Source organism: Setaria viridis, chromosome 2, assembly GCF_005286985.2.
Source record: "Setaria viridis chromosome 2, Setaria_viridis_v4.0, whole genome shotgun sequence".
NCBI lineage: Eukaryota > Viridiplantae > Streptophyta > Magnoliopsida > Poales > Poaceae > Setaria > Setaria viridis.
Window position 1 is genome coordinate 41,610,555 of NC_048264.2, and position 19,796 is coordinate 41,630,350.

The following is a 19,796-nucleotide window of genomic DNA, read 5'->3' on the forward strand; positions in this document are numbered from 1 at the left end:
TAGACAGGCAGTGGTCGGCAGGCGCGAGTATAATACACGAAGCAAGGGATGTCGTGCCGCCACAAGGAAGTGCGGGCGGAAAGCGACGGCAATCCCAGCCGTGCGCCGTGGACCATCCCTAGTGCTCCCCCTCGTGCATTATTGAGATCTGATGCGGATCTTCGTCTCCATAATTCTTAAGCGTACACGGGAACGCGTCGCAAAGAGGCGTTCAGGCCAATCATTTGCACCTTGCAATCCCAGAATGTTTATTGTCGCTCAAAGTACTCGCCAATCTTGGAACCAAAAAAAGAAGAAGAGATTTTTGGCTCAATCAGGGCAAAAAATCGTCATGGCCCATTTTGGAATGATTGGACCGTACGAGATAGCCCGTAATTTCGGCCCGAAGAATTCGGCGTCGAGCGAGGTCATGTGGGCTGAGAATTGCCATGGTCCAAATGGTCCGTTGTACGTAGACGCAGTCCAACACACTCACTCCTTCGCGGTCTTCGACACATTTGACCTGGCACGGTGCCACCAACCGCCAAGCGCCACCGTTGACCTTTCAGACCAAGCGAGCAATGGAGCAGCCATCAATTTGAGTATTTCACCGGCGATCCCGATCCCCGAACGGCCTCCCAAACCAATTCCCGCTCCCTCTCCCCCCGCCGGCACGACATGGACTCACCGGCGCTCACCGACGACCTCCTGTCGGACATCTTCCTCCGCCTCCCGGAGCCGGCCGACCTCGTCCGCACCTCGGCCGCCTGCGCCCCCTTCCGCCGCCTCGTCACGGACCGCGCGTTCCTCCGCCGGTTCCGCGCGCTCCACCCCGCGCCGCTCCTCGGCTTCCTCGACCACAATGGCTTCCACCCGGCGCTCCCGCCCCACGCCTCCGCGCCCGCCGCGCGCGCCGTCTCCCTCGCCGCGGATTTCTCCTTCTCCTTCCTCCCATCCTCCTCCACGGGCCGCGGCTGGGTCGTCCGTGACGTCCGCGACGGCCGCGTCCTCCTCGACCGTTCCCCCGAGGACGGCGACACAGAGGCGCCCTCTGTGTTCACGGAGGTAGCGGTGTGCGACCCCTTGCACCGGCGGTGCGTCCTGCTCCCCCCGATCCCCGACGACCTGGCCGCCGCGGTGGACCAGCCGCTCCGCGTGGAGTTCGACCGCTGGTGCGAGCCCTTCCTCGCTCCCCGTGGCCGCGGCGACCCGGAGGAGGACGAGGCGTCGTTCGGGGTGATCTGGATGGCGCAGTGCAAGGCCAAGCTGGTCGCCTTCGCCTTCTCTTCCGGCACCGGGCAGTGGCGCGCCGTCGCGTCCCTGGCCTGGCGCGATCTGATGTCCGGCGTGGGCGTGTCGTCAAGGAGCCCTGCGTTCTCCGGCCGTCAATACGCCCGCGGCTGCTTCTACTGGGTGATGGATTGGCGGGACAAGTTGCTCGTGCTTGACACAGGGAGGATGGAGTTCTCCATTGCTGACCTCCCACCGGGCTGCCATAGGCGACAGATCGCCATTGTTGAAGCAGGGGAAGGCAGGGTCGGGATGTTCGCGCTCCGGGACCACGTTGCGGACGGCGCGGTCAGTCTCTATTATACTGTAAGGCAAGACGATGGCAATGGTTCCAGCCATTGGCAGATGGAGAAGACGATCCCATTGGATCCTGAGTTCCGGCATTACATCAGGGGTGCAATGGAGAGGTACATACTCCTGCTGAGGTTTCCTGAACACCTAAGCTCAGCAGGGGTGCGTGTGAGCTCATCGACAGAGGTGGCAGACGAATGTTTCTCAATGGACGTCAGGACCTTTCAGCTTGAGAGGGTGTGTCAATTGAAGCACCACATTCCACGCGCCTACATATATACCAACTTTCCTCCATTGCTGTCTCCACAGAGTATCTAAAGAGGTAAACTCCTTCCTTGAATAGTTATTCCACAGCCTTTTCCGATTCTTGATGTTTAAGACTATCTTCAATTTGTAATTGGCAATCTTGTCTATCCAGTTTCTGTAGTTGTGTTTTCCCTTTTGCGTGGTGTGATTTGTAGTTTTTTTGTTATCACTTAGGAGGAACGTTTAATTGTAATTTATTGCCTTATTCTTCCATTAGCATATCTTTCCGTTTAAGGGTCACGGGTCACGTGAATGAAAGGAACATTCATTTTAATGAGCTCATGGAGTCGTAAAGATCACTATTAATTTAAGTGGATTGTTTTCATGTCCAAGTCATTGGAGGATGGACATTAGTCTGAAACAGATTATGCTTATCTATCGGTTGCAAAATTTTCCCTTAGAAACAACTTACTCCTGTTAAACATGCCTTCATCTAAGGAGGAATCATTATAGCAGTTAGAATCACTCAACTCTGTTCTTGGAATCGAAGACTTTGCTTTCAGTTTGTTCATATGAATTTTCCTGGATTTAATATAAAATTTAAATTAATACTGCTTGATTTGAAATCAACACATGTTTAAATGTGTGGATGTCACTCAGAATTTTTTGGAAGTCCAAGTTTGAGCTTCTCACCAATATTTATGTTAGTCTTCCAAGGATTCAATGGATGTCTCTCAGCTCTCCGTACTGTGTTCAAGTTTGGAAATTATTGCTTGATTGTTCCACTGAAGTATTATTATTCCATTTGAGCGTCAGTCAAGTAAAGGATCATCTATGCTAGACTTATGAGTAATGTGTCCACTATTCTAGTGATATCACAGAATAGTTAAAGTCATGAGATCGCAAATATTATTTTGTTTGAGGGCTTTTTGCGTTCAAGTTATTGGAGAGGGGATAATAGTTTGAATAGTTTATGTTTGGATCATATCATCAGTTGGAAAATTGTTCCCTTGAAAAACTTCGTTCTTGTTAAATAGGACTTACCTTGCTCAGGATCTGGAGAAGGAAGTATGATAGTTTATTTTTTCATCCTCTGATATATGAATTTATCTCTTATGGTGTTATTTTTGAAATAGAGGAAATATCAAGTGCACAAGAATGTATCGGTGAACCTATGCACAATCTGAATTTTCTCCCTTGGATCCAATCCGACTGGCCCAAGTGAGAGGTGGGGAATCAGCCCATCCCCTTTGTGCCAGCCACTCAGACTAAATCTAATTGGACCTAAGTCAGCCCAAGAAGAATGGAACTCCCAACTTCTTCCACATGGGCCACTCGGACCAGATCTAAAAAAGGACGAGATTGAGTTTGTACATATATATTCACTAGTTCACTAATATACTCTAGCGCACCTGATTTTTCCTATGAAATAGTCTTACGTTCATAAAATGCGTAGAATTAAGATTTTCAGGTCATTGCTCTGAATAATGTTGGTTTGATGTGTGTGGTTATTTTTTTCATGAACGTTGGTGTGAGTGGTTGGAATAGCCAAACCCTGCTTGGAACTGATGACTTTGGTTTCAATTTGTATATCCTGATTACTAAAATAGAATTGCTTTTAATACTGTTTGATTTAAAATCAAAATATCACTTAAAAAGTGTGTGAGGCAGAGCACTCTGAATTTTTCTTGCGACAGTCAGAGTTCGAGCTTGTCACTCGCCTCAGTCCTACTCTAACAATTATCTTTGCCATTCTTCCTTTATTATGTTTCTTTTTCTCCTAAGTAGAGAATATCTTTGTCTGATTTAAAATGTAACTTTTCACTCATTTTATCATGTAATTTTGGATATGTACAATATGGCAATATTTACTCATTATTGTCTATTTTGCTTGCCAGCTTTCTGGAGCCGTGGTCAGAGCAGCAACATTCTATTTTCTCAAGGCTCAAAACAATTGGGTGTGAGCTTGCTGTGTGAACTGATATACTGTCCCAGATTTCCATATTATCATGGTCCTCACAGAAGATGTTGCCATGTTGGTTTAGCCAGAGTGATGATCTAGCAAGAAACATCCGATTGTAGTACTGCATATATACCGATTATAGTTATACTTTGTGAAGCTAGTATTGTGCTTGTGTATAAGTAAACAGTCGTGGGATTGAGTTTATGCCATAATCAGGCTGTCAAAGCATATCTGCGATGTTTGTGTGCAGTATGTATCCAAAATGTCCTAAAAATTCATCGGTATTTGACGATACTAATATTGAGACATGTATATATGTTTACTTATGTGGTGTTCAAATTATTGATTCAGCTGGAACAAAATGCACTGAACTTTATCTGTAGCGGCCTTGTGTCTGTAGTCTTCACCCTTTTATCATAGTCCATCCATGCAAACAACCTTAAAACTGATTCAAATGGTACATCACTTACATATGCACCGACAGTGCTACCTGCCAGTATTTTTCTTCTCCGGCCACCATGAAACTCCATGGCCATATATATATCGGTGGTGAGCGTCATCTAGGACTCAAGAAGGCACCACACGCACACCCCCACAACCCACAGCCTCTCTTTAATTTTTTTGTGAAAAGGCAAGTTGTGTAAAAATCAAGCATCCGTTAGATTGGTCAAAGCGGTCGAAACACTCTTCATGCTTCCACTACTAAAAAATGCCTATCACCATCGGCTCCAAACCTTGCATCACCGCCGGTTTGGGGTCCGGCGGATTAAGGTCGGCGGTGATAGGGATGCCTGTCACCGCCGGATGCGGTGATGCTAAATTAAAAAAAAAATCACCCTGACCGCGTGCTAGCTGGCCGCGCGCCGCCGTAGCCTCATCATTAGAGAGAGGGGGGAGAGAGGAAGAGAGAGAAAGGTGGCGCACCTAGGAGGTCGGTGGATCTGGATGCCTTGCCTGCCGAGTCGCCGCGTCACTGCCCGTCATCACGCCGTCGCACTTGTCAGATCTGAGGGAAGGGGGACGAGGCGGCGCACCGGGGAGGGGTTGAGCCCACGCTGTCGCGCTGCTCGTCGCCCGTGCGCTGCCGCAACTCTCACCTCACGCGCCACTCTTCACTGCCGCGAGTGAGGGACGAGCGGGGGGGGGGGGGGCAGCTGAGGGAGCCTCGAAGAGAAGGCTCACGGAGAGCCGGAGTGAGGGCTCGTGGTGGAGGGAGAGAGGGCTCCCGGGGAAGGAAGAGGGAGGGCCGGCAGAGAGAGAGTTGTGGGGAGACCCTGTAGAGAGAAGGGGCCGGTGGGGAGATAGAGTTGCGGGGAGAGAGAAGGGGCCGGAGAGTGAGTCGGACGGGAAGTAACTTTCGAAGGCAAATTTAAGCAAATTTTTGGGTCCATACATGGTTACACCGTCGGTCTGTATAATGCACCGGCGGTGATAGTTTCACCGTCGGTTTTAGCTACCAACCGGTGGTGAAAAGGAGTATAACCGCCAGTTTTAACAACTGATGTCCTTATCTGCACCGAAACCGGCGGTGAAGAGGCATCACCAATGTTTTATCTAAAACTGGCGGTGATAGATCGTTTGTGAAGATAAGTTCTGTAGTAGTTTTCGTGTATCTCATGTAATGTTTAAATTATGAGTTGTCCATGTGACACATGCTGAGTGTTTCCCCGAGAGCCTAACACTATAAATTCATGGTCGTTACCTCTTCCTTCAACCTCTAGCCAATCTCCTTCCAATGCTGCTTCTTCCACGAGCTACCTCCCCCAGCCCCATTGCCAGGAACACCACGCAGGCGCGGCGGCATACTAACTTCTGCCCTATTGCCATGGCAGATGGAAATATGTGCGCTAGTTTAAGTTCAGCATAAAAAAACAGATTGGTTATAAGCATGTGCTGCCCCTGGCTGCTCAAAATCCAAGATTATTACCACGGTGCCATGGTGACGGCTGATGAGCTACACGGCACTGTAAAACTTGACCTATAGGAGTACACCGGTACAGTCACCCGGGGTGACTGTAGTAACTGTACGACCCCCAGTCCCAAGCTCATTCAAAATTCACGTGACACAGTTCACCCCCAGCTATCCCCCCAAACCCTCAATTCCCATTTCACACCAGTCGCCGGCCGGATCGGATGCGGCCGGGAGGCCAGGCAGCGATGTCGCCGCCGCGCCGCCGAATCCTCCCCCGCCTCGAAGCCCCGCCGCCGCCGCCCGTCCTCAGCGAGGATCTCCTGGAGGACATCCTGCTCCGCATCGCCTCCCCCGCCGACCTCGCCCGCGCCACCGCGGTGTGCAGATCCTTCCGCCGCCTCATCACCAATCCGTCCTTCCTCCGCCGGCACCGCTCCCTCTACCCGCCGCTCCTCCTCGGCATCTTCTGCGACGGCATCCAGCCCGCCGCGGCGCCCCACCCCAACGCCCCCGCCGCCCGCTCTCTCGCAAACCACGCCGGCTTCTCCTTCGACTACCTCCCCGGCGAGAGCTGGCAGCTCTGCGACGTCCGCGACGGCCGCGTCCTCCTCGAGCGCCTCCTAGAGCACGATGAGGACAGCGTCGTCTTCTCCCCCGAGCTCGCGGTGTGCGACCCCGTTCACCGGCGCTTCAGGCTGCTGCCTCCCATACCACAAGACCTAATCGCCCATGTCCAGGTCCAGGGTAACAAGGCCCGCTATTTTGAGGCCTTCCTCGTGCCATCCGGACACCAGGAGGAGACATCGTTCAAAGTGATCGGCAGGACACACTGCGAGGAGAAGCTGGCAGTGTTTATCTTCTCCTCAGACTCTAACCTCTGGAGCGTGGGCACATCTACCAGCTGAGCTGATCTAGGCTTGACCACACCACCAGACGATTTCGTTCTGGGTTGGTCACAATATGAGCATGGCTGCTTCTACTGTAAAATTATCTGGAGGGACAAGTTGCTCAAGCTCGACATGAACAGGATGGAGTTCTCCACTGTGGACCTCCCACCAGGCGACAATGATGAGCGGGAAGTTGTCATTGTGGAGGAAGGGGAAGAAGGTAGGCTTGGCTTGTTTGTTCTCCCTAGGGATGGCGCATCTGTGTATTATTTCACCGGTATGGAAAGTAAGGGTGAGGAGGAAAATGAGTGGCTGGTGGAGAATACAATCCTTTTGCCACGCAATTGCAACATCGTTGGCGCATTTGAAGGATACATTTTCCTGCAAGGTGTTCAAGAAGACCAAGGCAGAGTTGCGGCGGTGTGTTTCTCCCTTGAGATTAAGACATTGAAGATTGAGAGGATCAACTCGATCGACATCCTTTTTGTTCATAACCATCCTTATTTCGGGTACCCACCATTCATGTCACCGAGAAGGACAGAAGTGGTAGGCTTCCTATCATAGTCTCTCAGTACCATTTTGTGCTTTCCATTCATTTGCAATTCTCTCATCCATTAACTTGTTGAATGAATATATGTTTTGTAGTGTGTGTGTTTTAGCATTCCACCATTCATAAGTACTTCCTCCATCTCAAATTACTATTCATTTTGGATTTTCTAAATACATAGCTTTTGCTATGTATCTAGACATAATATATATCTAGGTGCATAGCAAAAGCTATGTATCTAGAAAATCCAAAACGAATATTAATTTGGGATGGAGGCAGTAGCTTAGATCTTGGTTGCATCTGATCCATCTCTGGATATTTGGTACGGTCCGCTATTCAGATATTTGCTAGTGTATGTTTTAACCATCCACAATTCATGTAAAAATCAGATCATGGGTGGATCTAGGTATTCTCAGGATATTGTAATCAACTTGCAGGTCGTAGTCATAGGTTAACTGTTTTTGGGGACTGTTTAGGTCAACATGATTTTCTAAAATCTTTATTAAGTTAAAGTAAGTCACTTTCAGGAAAGCATTCATAATCTAGTTCCATGCAAATGGAACTGCTTTTACTTGGAAACCATCTGTCATGGTCCATCCCACAGCATTCAAGAAGTTAAAAAGGACCATTTTACAGGAATAAATTATTCACTATATTTTTGGACAAGCAATGTAAATTTATATTTTCGTTTGCCACGGTCCTGAATCATTTCACTGATGTATCCTTTTCTTTAATTTAAACACTTCAATTTGGCAAACGTTGGTTCTTTGCAATAATAAATACATGCAAACAAAGGATATTACAGTATATGATATCACTACCTGCACATTTTGCTTTTCTTGATACTTTACTATTCCACTTGTTGGGTTGTAGCAATATTTGAGGGTTTGTCACCAAGATGAATATGTTTTGCCTGCTTATATTATGAACGTACGTATACCTTGAAGGAAAGTAATTTAATTTATTGGGGGCATTCTGCTCAGATAGTCCTGTTTGGTTAGGTATCATGCATGCTAATTAATTTTCTCCACTAACTATAAAATAAATATATGCATGTATTCTGTTGCAGACTCATGGTTAGCACTTGAACTCTAATAGTTTTATCTATATATAAGCTAGCAGCAGTCTCCTTCCATCCAATTGATCATGTTAGGTGTACCCTGTATTCTTCAAATTTTCTTAAGACAGCTCTGTAGCTAGGGACAGGTAAGGCTGTAAGGAGAAGGATTTCAGGTTTGTCAGTATCCTTGTGTGGCCTTGATGGAAAAGTGATTAGTCACGATATTGTTGGATTTTGATGTGTTCATTCTTGACTACCTGCCTGGCATCATATATTATGCATGTTTAATAATATGTAGCATAGGATTGTGTGGAACTTACATTTTCCACTGTCTGGTCAATTTTGTTATATTGCATGTATGCTGGCATAACAGGTAAAGGAATACAAGTTTCCTATTGAATTTTGTGGAACCAAATGTCTTACGAGCAAATATCTCAATCATCTGCAGTATGTTATTTCATTGAATGAAGGGATCTGGTTGGTAGGAAGTAATGCACATGTCATTATTGTGATTGATATATATGCTGGAGTTACCTACCAATGCAAAATCGGTGCATGGTGAAATGGGTGCTTTTTCATAGTTTTCTTGAAGTGCATGTAGTTTTGTGAAATTGAATTTTTACCATGCAAACATGTAATCTGAGTGGTAGTACTAACAAAGATGCATTTTTTCACATAAATATGTCTCATGAGTTTATGTGGTAAACAACTGTCATGAACACTAATCTCGGTTGAGGAGGCTACAATATTGGTTCTTATAGCTGTTGCTTCTCATGCATGTACCTGGATTCTGCTCCTTTTCTTGTCATAGATAAATGTATAGCCATTTTCAATGCTTTTTTGCATGCTGTTGAAATTTCGTATTGTGTGGCAACTAATCCATCCCTAGGTGCTATACTGGAAATTTTATATAAAGCTCAGTAGATTTTGCACTTATTATTCACAGTCATTTTAAAGCAATTCACAATTATTCTTTTTTCTTGGTAACTAGAAATACACATACAGTAGCTGCATACAGCAAATTGCTTGAGCTAAGGGACAGAGTGTGCCGGTTACCATTCTTCCATGTAACTTGATCCATAAAAGAAGATAGGATAGTTGAGTTGATGCAATGATTTCGATATGTACTTAGTTGCCTCTTAGTTCTTTCAGAAACCATTCCGTAAAAAAAAAGCCCACCATGCATTATTGGTTTTTGGTAGTAAAGCTAGAATTTGGAATGTAAGGTCAATAGAGCTTAGAGGTGGTGTATGTCAAGAATGCCATTGTTTCATCCCATTTCTATTTATAGAGCTTAAACCACTAGTTAATTGGATTGTGGATACTACTACAAAAAGCTAGTGTCCTTTGCAGAAACATATAAAGTAGCAAATTTATTGAAGCTAGCTACACGGCCGTTTTATCGTTTGTTGTCCTTCATGGCTTCAAATCCATGATGTAAATTTATGTCTGCTACATTATGCTTACTGCATCCGAATTGCTGCATGTCTGGTAAAAATATTAGTGTTATGCAACTGGGCAGTTATGCCTTGCATAGACACTGAAAGTACTATATATATGGAAAGTAATGTTATATACTGTATCTATGCAAATGGTCTTTTCTAACTACGTCATCCTGTTGCAGGACTAAATTCACATCGAAGATGGGGCATCTGTTTCATGTTGCTAGTCTGGAGCTGGACGATGTTGTAGACCTATGTGTTGCAGTTTGTGAAGATGCTGGTCTGGAGCTAGGCGATGATTGAGGCTTTTGTATTTGCCCTTCTGTTGGGGCTGTATGGTTAATCCAGTCTACTGTTTTGTCGAACTCTACTGTGTTGAATGTGTATGGTTATCCTAGTGTACTCATACTGTCTATGAAACTCTACCGTCTGTTGTGCTTGTATGGTCATCCCAGTCTGCCTGTCTGTCGAACTCTACCTTCTTCTGTTGAGTGTGTGTATGGTTATATCTGTTGAACGTTGATACTGTATGTTATTGTTGAGCGTGTATGGTTATCAGACTTTGGCAGAATAATGACATGTTGTTACTAAACTCCCTGTATTAAGTACCAGTGCCAACTTTTACTAGCTCTGTATGCATGCTGCAAAATCATGTGATGCTGATGTTCTGCAGAACCAGGACCGTACCGTGTGTTGACGATAACCTCCGAAGCCATATATATATATGGCCTAATGTCCATGAGTCTCACTGCTGGAGAAAGCATTGCACAATCTGAGACCTCGAGATGATTGCATATACTTCTAGCTTGATCGTTCTGTCGCCGAAAGTTTTTGTTACGTTCAGCAGCGAGTGGGGTATCAGTGGCGGCGGAGCGGAAAACTTGCTGTGACCTGTGGGGGCTAGCTGTTGCCCTGGTTGGGGCCTGCGCCAGCAGGACCTGCAGGCTCGCTTAGCTTGTGCGTGCACCGTGCAACCCGGACGCGTGGTCGTCAGCTTTTGTGTTTGGACTCAACCAAGTCTCACGAGCCAAGTCACGGATCGGAGAGGCCCATTCGTTTCGTTTCGCAGAGGCCCCCAAACCCTAGCTCCGATCCCCTTCCTTCGCCGGAGGGGGGTCGCGGCTGCTGGGAATGGCGGCGTCGCCGAAGCAGCCGATCCTTCCCAGCCCCGAAGCCGCGGCGCTGCCGCAGCAGCTGAAGGACCTCGCCGACGAGCTCTGGGAGGAGATCTTCCTCCGGGTCGCCTCCCCGTCCGACCTCGCCCGCGCCTCCACCGCCTGCTCCTCCTTCCGCCGCCTCATCGCCGATCCGACCTTCCTCCGCAGGCACCGCTCCATCCACCCGCCGCTCGTCGGTCTCATCATCTCCCATCGCGATCGCTTCCGGTTCCAACCCGTCGAGGCGCCCCACCCCAACGCTCCTGCTGCCAGCGCTCTCGCTGCCGCCGCCGGCTTCACCTTCGACTACCTCCCTCACGGCCCGTGGGGCCCCTTCGACGTCCGCGACGGCCGCCTCCTCCTCGGGCGTCCTCCTCAAGGTAAGAAGGACGGCTACTGGTTCCCAGATCTCACGGTGTGCGACCCCTTGTCCCGTCGATCCCTGCTTCTGCCTCGCGTCCCCGGCGACCTAATTTCCTCTGCTGCCGAGAAAAAGAGATGTTTTTTGCCCGCCCTCCTGCCTTGTGGGCATGAAGAGGAAGACACATCGTCGTTCAGGGTGATCAGCACGATGTATTGTGTGGAAAAGTTGGTCGTGTTTATCTTCTCTTCAAGCTCCGGCTGCTGGAATATCGGGAAATCTACTACCTGGGATGCTCTGGGCTTGGCCATACCAATACCACCAGGTAGAAACATAGTACCATTGAGTTTGCACAGTGATTATGCTTGTGGCTGCGTCTATTGGAAACTGTTAGGCATGAACAAGTTGCTCCAATTCAACATTAATAGTTTGGAGTTCTGCACTGTCGACTTCCCGCTAGATCACAACATGACGACGAAACCTGTTATCGTGGAGACAGCAGAAGCAAGGCTTGGGATGTTTAATGTAACTAGCAATCAAGAGTCTCTATATTATGCCACTAGGCAAAATGGGGGGCTGAGGTCCAATGAGTGGAAGACGGAGGATATAATCTCATTGCCTGAGGGTTATCGCTTTCTCATTGCTGGTGCACTTGGAGGATATATTATCCTATTAGCCAGTCCAGTAACAAGACCACACTCAGCTTATTTCTCACTTGAGGTTAAGACTATGAAGATAGAGAGGATTGGCAGGGCAGAGAGGTGCAATGGCCGTATCTACCCATATATTGGGTTTCCACCATCCATATCACCAAGAGGACATGAAATGGTAAGCTCTTATCATAATATTTGCTGTATACCTTTATGCTTTGCAAGTATTTTTTATACTGCCCTTTGACATGGCATGGCAATAAGTTTATGATTGTAGTCTGTTGTAGCCCGCGTGTTATGCTCCTCCACCTTTCATGTACAGCTTGAATTGTTCGTGCCTCTTGGTCTTATCTGGATCTCATGGTCACTATGTAGTTGTAGCATGTCTGCTATTTGGAAATTTCTCTAATGTTGGAGACTTGTTAGTTGTTCATGTTCTCGTGTGGTTGGATTATGACCAATAACTGATCACTAGTTTTCTACCAGGATTAAAATTGCATGCCATATCAGCTTGTAGCTTGATCATATAGATCTTGAACTAAATTGCTTTGATTTTAGCATTTGGGGTATGCCGTCATATATCTCTAAGTAAACCTAAGTTTCCTTTCGGACCAGAAATTATAAGTGCCATTTGAATTCCACATTTTCATGAAGCATGCAATTTCTTAAAGTTATTCAGAGTATGGATGATTATGCACAATTTTCTTTTTTCCATTAGAGCATATAAGCTGAATGGAAATAGTGTTTTACCATAGTCCAAATAGCACTTGAGGATTACATTTTCCCTGTTTTTATGAGTCGATTTCTTAACATTGCATGCATTTCATACTGAATTTGTCTGAATCAGATGTACTGTAGGTAAACATGTCAATTAACTGCAGATGTGTTATTTTCCATTTAATGCAGTGCAGTTTGGCTAGCAGGTAGGACTCACATATCACTGTAAGTGACGTGTGAAACTCATCTGCCAGTAGCCTATGTTGCCAAGTTGATGCTAGCATTATTGTTTATGTTTGTAAGTGCTTGCCCTTAGTTTGGTTAGGATCAATAAAACTTTTTTTTTCTATAATACCTCTATCCATTGATTTGTTGGTGATAAAGGTACAGATTGAGATTTACAGTTAATTGAGGCAATGCACGTTAATGATAAAATATTAAATACATTCCATGTCTACGTAAATGGATCTAAAATAAGAAGCAAAATTATATCAGCAATCCTAGTACATCATGCTACGGCTGTCTGCATAAGCAAAATAGCTGTTGAAGCTACACCTTTTTAAGTTGTTTCTGTACTGTAGGAGACATGTGTTGATTGTTTGTCTTCTCATGCGGTTGGTTAATTTATGGCAATAATCACATATTTAGATCACTGCTGGTTTGCTAGTAAGATTATTATAATTTGTGTATCATGTCATTATTGGTCGATCATACATCTTGAAGAAAAGTGCTTTTGCATTTGGGGCATGCCCTCATATATCTGAAAAGTGCTTTTGCATTTGGGGCATGCCCTCATATATCTTTTAGTAAACCTTGAAAGGTTATGTTAGGCCAGACATTATTACAGCCAATTTGCATTTCAAAAAGCATGCATTTTCTCAAAGTTATTCAAAGTATGCCTAGTTATGCAAAATTTTCCCTTTTCCATCAGAGCATGTAATAACCTGAATGGGAACAGCTTTTACCACACTCGAAACAGCATTTGGGTATTACATTTTCCTAGTTTTTGTGTTTGTAAGAGTCTGATTTTTTAAAATTGCATGTATTTCATACTGAATTTCTCTGAATGCTATGTCCTTATGCAACATGTCAATTAACTATATGTGTTTTCCATTTACTTGCTTATTTATTTGTTTATGAAACCTTTTTTTTATAGAAATACCATTGTGCATTGACTTTTTGTGATAAAGTTAAGTAGTATTGGGATGCATAGGTAATAGAGGCAGTGCACACCAATAATAGAACATTAATCCATTCTGTATTTAGTTTTATAGAGCTAAAAATGTGAAGTAAATCTGGTCAGCGATATTTATTACTAGGCCAAGCTGGGTGGACTGCAGAAGCAAAGTTGTGATTTTGTTAGCTTTAAATTTTTTAAGTTTTGTCAGTATTTCATAAGTCATAACTGCGCAAATCAGCGGTGGCAACAGATGTCTACTACATAAATGCTTACAGCAACCAAAATGGCTAAATGCTAGAGGAAAAAAAAGTAGCTGCGCGTACCCTTTTTTGGGACGGGCATACCATTATACTACTTTAGTTACCCGAGAAATTATGCCATCTCAAAAAAAATCTGAGAAATTATGCCTTGTCAAACTTTGAAAATTATAAATCCTATAGTTCTTTCTAATTACATCCACGTGCAGGACTAAATTGGCATCCAAGTCAGGGCTTCTGTGCTATGCGCTGCTGGTCTGGAGCTAGGTGGTGTAGCAGGCCTTTGTATTGCCCTCATGTCAAGGGTGCCTAATTATCCTAGTCTACTTAGTATGTTGAGTCTGTCGTACTGTCTGAACTTGTGGTTGCTCCGAAATTTTCTAGTGCTATTGTTAAGTGTCATGTTACATGTAAGATGTATACATCCCAGAGTTTAAAAGTCTATGGTACATCGTACATCCTAATCAGACTACCAGAGTACCAGTAGCTATTACATAGAGCCAACCGCACAACAGAAATACCTTCTACGGTATGTATGATAAGTTACTTTAGAGTGGAGGATGACCAACAATTAGCCAAAGTGTCAAGCACCAACCTGGTACAATGTCCACCTTGCAGCATGACATAAAAGAAGTTGAATCATGAAAATGCCTGCAAATCTGCAATCAGATGGCAAGTAAGAAATCATTTACAGCGGATGTATTGATAACATTTAATCAATTTTGTTAGATGCTATTGAGAAAATTTTGTTTCACAGACTCATTAAAATCACTATGCTGAAAGTTGGGTGTGTGGTCTGCCTCATGCTTAAAGCCATATATATGCTGTACCAAAAAATGTGTGCAGGCAGGCAACACAATAGTGTTCATGCATAACAGGCACCACTGCTTAAAACCTTAAAAGTCGATCCTAGCAACTATAAATAAATTCTTACCAGTTCTACTCCAAGTTTTTAATTTTCAACATAGACAAACGACAATGATGCCACCAAATAAACAATAAGCGTCATATGGTATCAATCAGATATGGCACTTCCAATGCAATCAATATAAAAACCTAATAAAAGTGGTTAAGAAACAAGTATAAATGTAATTAATAGTAAAACACAATGTGAACTACATAAAACATAAATATAATAATAAGAAGGAATATTCCTTATATGCAACTGAAGCAATGAAATTGTTCGTGGCAATGGTCTACGATGCATGACCTAAACATTATAGGGGCTATTGCGTTCTTGCCCCTATTTTGAACCCCAATTGCGATTTTACCCCCATTTTTTCCACTTTGTGTTTTTACCCCCTGCATTTCCAAAATGAAGGTTTAGTTTACCCCTACTCCGTGAACAGCACGTAACGGTGTTAAAAAAGCTGAAAGAAGACAAGTTTGTCCTTGCGAATATGCCCCTACTTTTTTTGACAACTTTGTGATTGTACCCCTGTTTAATTATATATATATTTAAGCAGCATTTTGATAGATTTGAACAGAAATTTGCCAACAAAAATTTGACAGAAAATTGCTAACAAAATTTGGCACAAATTTATCAAAATTCTGACAACATCATGACACAAAAGCAAATAGGTAGCGATTGGCCTCATCTTTACTTTAACTCAATACTTCTTGCTGCCACACGGAAGCAATATTGGATTGCAATCAAATCAATTTTAACGGTGAGCTTTCTAATCGAAGCAAATCCATCAGGCATCAGTTGCACGCAACATCTATCTATGGGCAGCCATACTATCTCAGCCATTTTGGATCAGTAGGGGGTGTTTGAATACCACCCGTTAAAGTTTAGCACCTGTCATATTGAATGTTTGGATACTAATTAGGAGTATTAAATATAGACTAATTACAAAATTAATTGCATAGATGGAGTCTAATTCGCGAGACAAATCTATTAAACCTAATTAGTCCATGATTTGACAATGTGGTGCTACAATAACCATTCACTAATGATGCTTAATAGATTCGTCTCGCGAATTAGTCGAGGGGTTCATATTTAGTCATCTTAGTTAGCATCCGAATATCCGATGTAACACTACTAAAGTTTAGCACCTAAGTATCCAAACACTCCCGGATCCCAGCGGACGAAAAATTTTGTACCTAGGCAACACCAAATCATAGCTCTGGACCTGTCAGTCTCCGGCTCCATTGCCTGGCCGCACACGCCCACTCACCGCGCACCGCCCAACGGGCCCGTTGTTGGCCTTCCGCCACCGCCGCACCCAGCCATCCGCTAGAGTTGAGAGAGAGAGGGGCGGGTCTTCGGCTCCATGGTCGGCTGCTTTCTTGGGACGCGCGCTGGCGACGCCGGCCAAGCCGCGTGCCTGGCCGTGCGCGCCCGCACCAAGCAGAGCCGTGTGCTTGGCCGCACGCCCACGTCAGGCTAAGCCGCGTGCGCCCGCGCCACTTCCTCCGCCTGGCCGCACGCGCCCGCCCGACGGCCCGACGCTGCCCTTCCGTCGCCTGCTAATGTTGACTGTTGAGACGGACGACCCCGAGAGAGACGACCGAAGATAAGGGGTAAGTTTGTCTTTTCACAGGGCTTTTGTTAATTTTTAATTGCTTTGGTCCGGATGTAGATAACTGAGTTAAGAATACGGGTAAACAGATCCTTCGTTTTGGAAAAGTAGGGATAAAAATACAAAGTGAAAGAAAGTGGGGTAAAATCACAATTGAGGTTTGAAATAGGGGCAAGGACGCAATAATCCCGACATTCTATGGCATATAAGAATTTCCAGCATCAGACTTTGTATGCATGCATGAAATAGAAACCCAGAATTACTAAAGCCATTATTCTCAAAAAGAAAATGGAATGACATGCATTCGTACTTCTCCTCCCTGAAGGTAATCTATAAAAATTTGAATAATTATGCAATCAATTTTATAGTAGACATTGCTGAACAAATTGTATCTTAAAAAGAAAGGAATGTTGAGCACTTGAGCAAGACAGAAAACAAATGAATACTCACAATCATTCGAAGGCCACCGAAGAACTGACATCTAAGAAACTATTATTTAAACTGGGTGGGCATTTGGGTAATTCGGGAATTTTGGGTGGGGTAGTTCGTGTATTTTATAATTCGGGTTTTATAAATAGCTACCTGAACTTCACTTGAAAAAATTGCTACCCGAAATATCAGGTTTGGGTTCGGGTTTTCCCCGAACTACCTGATGAATTGCACTCTCTCTGTCACTCCTCGATAGGCAAAAACTCAATGATGGGGAATTAAACAAAAACTCAAATCAGCATACCATAGATCAAACAAACAAGCAAACACATAGGTCAAACGAACTAGCAATTCAATATGCTAGCTTCTTTTGATGTGGAGGTGAAGATTGATTGGGCTTTTAGTAAAAGTTCGGGTAAATCGGGAACTCGGGTACCGGGGATTAATACTCGAATTTCCCGAATTAAATTCGGGTTTCTCGACTTCATACCTAAAATAATGATCGGGTATATTAGGTTCGGGTTTGGGATTCGGCTTCAGGAAATTATGCCCACCCCTAATCTAAACAAGAATTAGAAACAAATACGATATTCGTATCTAGTATCTACTATCGTAACAATGGAAGCATAACAGGACACACGCCCTAAAGTTCACGTTCATGGCAGGAGGGTCCCAATGGCTGGAAATAGCAAAGCAGAGTACTTACTGCTTCATATAGTAGGCAGTGACAGTGATGGTGGATAACCAGTATACAAGGATACCAGGGGACGATAGCCACTTTTAAGGATCCCTCTAAGCCACTGAATCTTCAAAGTCTTGAAATCTAGTGAAATACAACCAAAATCTGGTGCATCACAAGCATTCGGCGTTCTTTGCAGGACTAACTGGCCATCAACCACACCTAGCATGTAATAGCGATACGAGGGAAGCAGTGAGACCTTTTTTTGTAACGCCCACTCGTTGGCTTCCTCACCATGATTTTGCCTGTTTGCACAAAAGAGTTTCAATTGAGAAACTTCAATGGAAGTACTGGCAAACATCCCAAGTCTGCTTTCCTGTAGCCCCACAATAGCAAACTCCTGAACCTTGTCCCCAGATGGAGGATTGACAGGTGAGAACTCCATCCTGCCCACATCCAGCACAAGCAATTTTGAGCGCCTGGGGAAATTCGACAGCAGCCAGTAGAAACAGCCATACGCGTAGTTGCGGCAACTTAGGGAGCGTTGCTCAGTCATTGCCGGCATCTCAGGGTTCAGATCGCGCCAGCTGGGAGATGATATTGCTCGCCATTGCCTCTTGGCAGCAGAGAAGACGAACGCGACTAGCTTAGTCGAGCACTGTGCCATCCAGATCACGCTTAGTGACTCCGCATCCTCTCCTTCGCCGCAGGGAGCGAGGAAGATATCGCATTTGCGCTCAGGCTTCACCCGGTGGGGCTGGTGAACGGCGGCGGCCAAATCTCGAGGAATTGGAGGAAGAAGCACGTAGCGCCGGAACAAGGGGTCGCATACCGCGATAGTGGTGAAGGTCTGGTTCATCCTCTCATCGCAGTGGAGGAGGAACCGGCCGTCGCGGGCGTCGCGGACCATCCACAAGCCCCACGAGGGGAGGAACGAGAAGCTGAAGTCGGCGGCTCCGGCGATGGCGCGGGCGGCGGGGGCGGAGGCGTGGGGCGACTCAGCGGGCTCGAACCCGCCGGAGATGGTGTGGAAGCCGAGGAGTGACGGTGGGTGGAGCGCGTGCAGACGGTGGAGGAAGGCGTGGCCGGTGATGACGCGGCGGAACGCGGCGCAAGACGCGCAGGCCCGCCCGATGTCAGCGAGGGTGGGGAGAATGTATGCAAATTTGTGCTTAGTCATGCTCATGTTTGCTCATGTGTGCTACTTGTCAAGCTCATATTCTGCCTGTTAACATTTGCCATTTGCCTTGCTCATAGTTTGTTACAACCCAAGATGGATGATCTTACTCTTGAGCCTTTGACTAACTCTAATTGATATTGAATTCTTCTCCAGCTTGAACTAATGCTTAATCAGAGTCTGTTCAAGGAATGTTTAAGCTTAACTTGTTGGTTGTCTTTGAGTTTCTCAAATTTTCTGTTGTAAAGACAGAGCTCCTAAAACTCTAGGTGCTAGCCAGGCCATGTGCTCCTTTGAGTCTGTTAATCTTGAGCTTGGCTGGTTCTTTAATTCTATCATGTCTGTGTATTTTTGTGTCCCTTAAACCAAAGCTTTCTTGAGGTAGCCAAGCTTATTTGCAGGACTCAGTCAGGCTGTTGCCATATCCATGAGTCTAGTGTTCAGTCCTCCACAGGGAGCCCAGGACTAGGTATTAGTTGATGATGACCAATGCATGTTTTGGAAATATGAAGTCTACCTGCAACTTTTATCTGTACACTTATCCGTGGTGGTTGCAAACTGATCATCTTGATGTTGAGCTCAATTTGAAGGCACCAGTTGAGTCAACACATGCATGTCTCAAACATGATGGAAGCCTCTTGGGGTTTACGGAATTTCTTTATATACAAAAGCTGGCTCTATTGGAATATTAACCTTAGGTGGCACCTAGCTTAGCTTGCTTAATTGTTGAATTGATCGCTTTAGGACTCTTCAAAGTCATAATTTTTGTTTATGAAGTTTTGATCTCTTTAGCTAATAAGCTAATACTACCTCGATCAATTATTGACATGAGATTTTGCTGTGAAACTAGAGAGCAGGATTTTTATTTGATTTTGATCAGTAACAGGATATCCGACTACATGTATCTGCAGGGAGGGACTGGTACGCGACCTCTGCTGGAATTGGTGACGCTGCCTCTGCTGGAATGGGTGGCAAAGCCTATGGCAGACTCTGGTTACCCTGTAGTAGTTTGAATGCTTGATATGCGCTGAACAGAGTACATGTAAT

The 19,796-nt window shown here is 45.2% G+C and overlaps 2 protein-coding genes across 3 annotated transcripts; one reads left to right on the forward strand and one right to left on the reverse strand.

Moving 5' to 3' along the window:
* The first annotated feature begins 444 nt into the window (after window positions 1–444).
* On the forward strand, window positions 445–4,111 carry LOC117842735 (uncharacterized). 2 transcript variants are annotated; one of them, XM_034723240.2, is made up of 2 exons: window positions 445–1,882; window positions 2,943–3,698. In XM_034723240.2, the coding sequence occupies exon 1, from the start codon at window positions 658–660 to the stop codon at window positions 1,876–1,878; it is 1,221 nt and encodes a 406-aa protein (XP_034579131.1). In that variant the 5' UTR covers window positions 445–657; the 3' UTR covers window positions 1,879–1,882; window positions 2,943–3,698. The 2 variants fall into 2 exon arrangements, with proteins under 2 accessions (XP_034579131.1, XP_034579130.1); XM_034723239.2 differs by lacking the exon at window positions 2,943–3,698 and adding an exon at window positions 3,705–4,111 and having other exon boundaries at window positions 481–1,882.
* A 13,751-nt stretch (window positions 4,112–17,862) lies between these two features.
* LOC140221952 (uncharacterized) lies at window positions 17,863–18,770 on the reverse strand. Its single transcript, XM_072291913.1, has 2 exons — window positions 17,979–18,770; window positions 17,863–17,877 (listed from the first exon to the last, which is right to left on the reverse strand). The coding sequence occupies exons 1-2, from the start codon at window positions 18,756–18,758 to the stop codon at window positions 17,863–17,865; spliced, it is 795 nt and encodes a 264-aa protein (XP_072148014.1). The 5' UTR covers window positions 18,759–18,770.
* Between the last annotated feature and the right edge of the window lie 1,026 nt (window positions 18,771–19,796).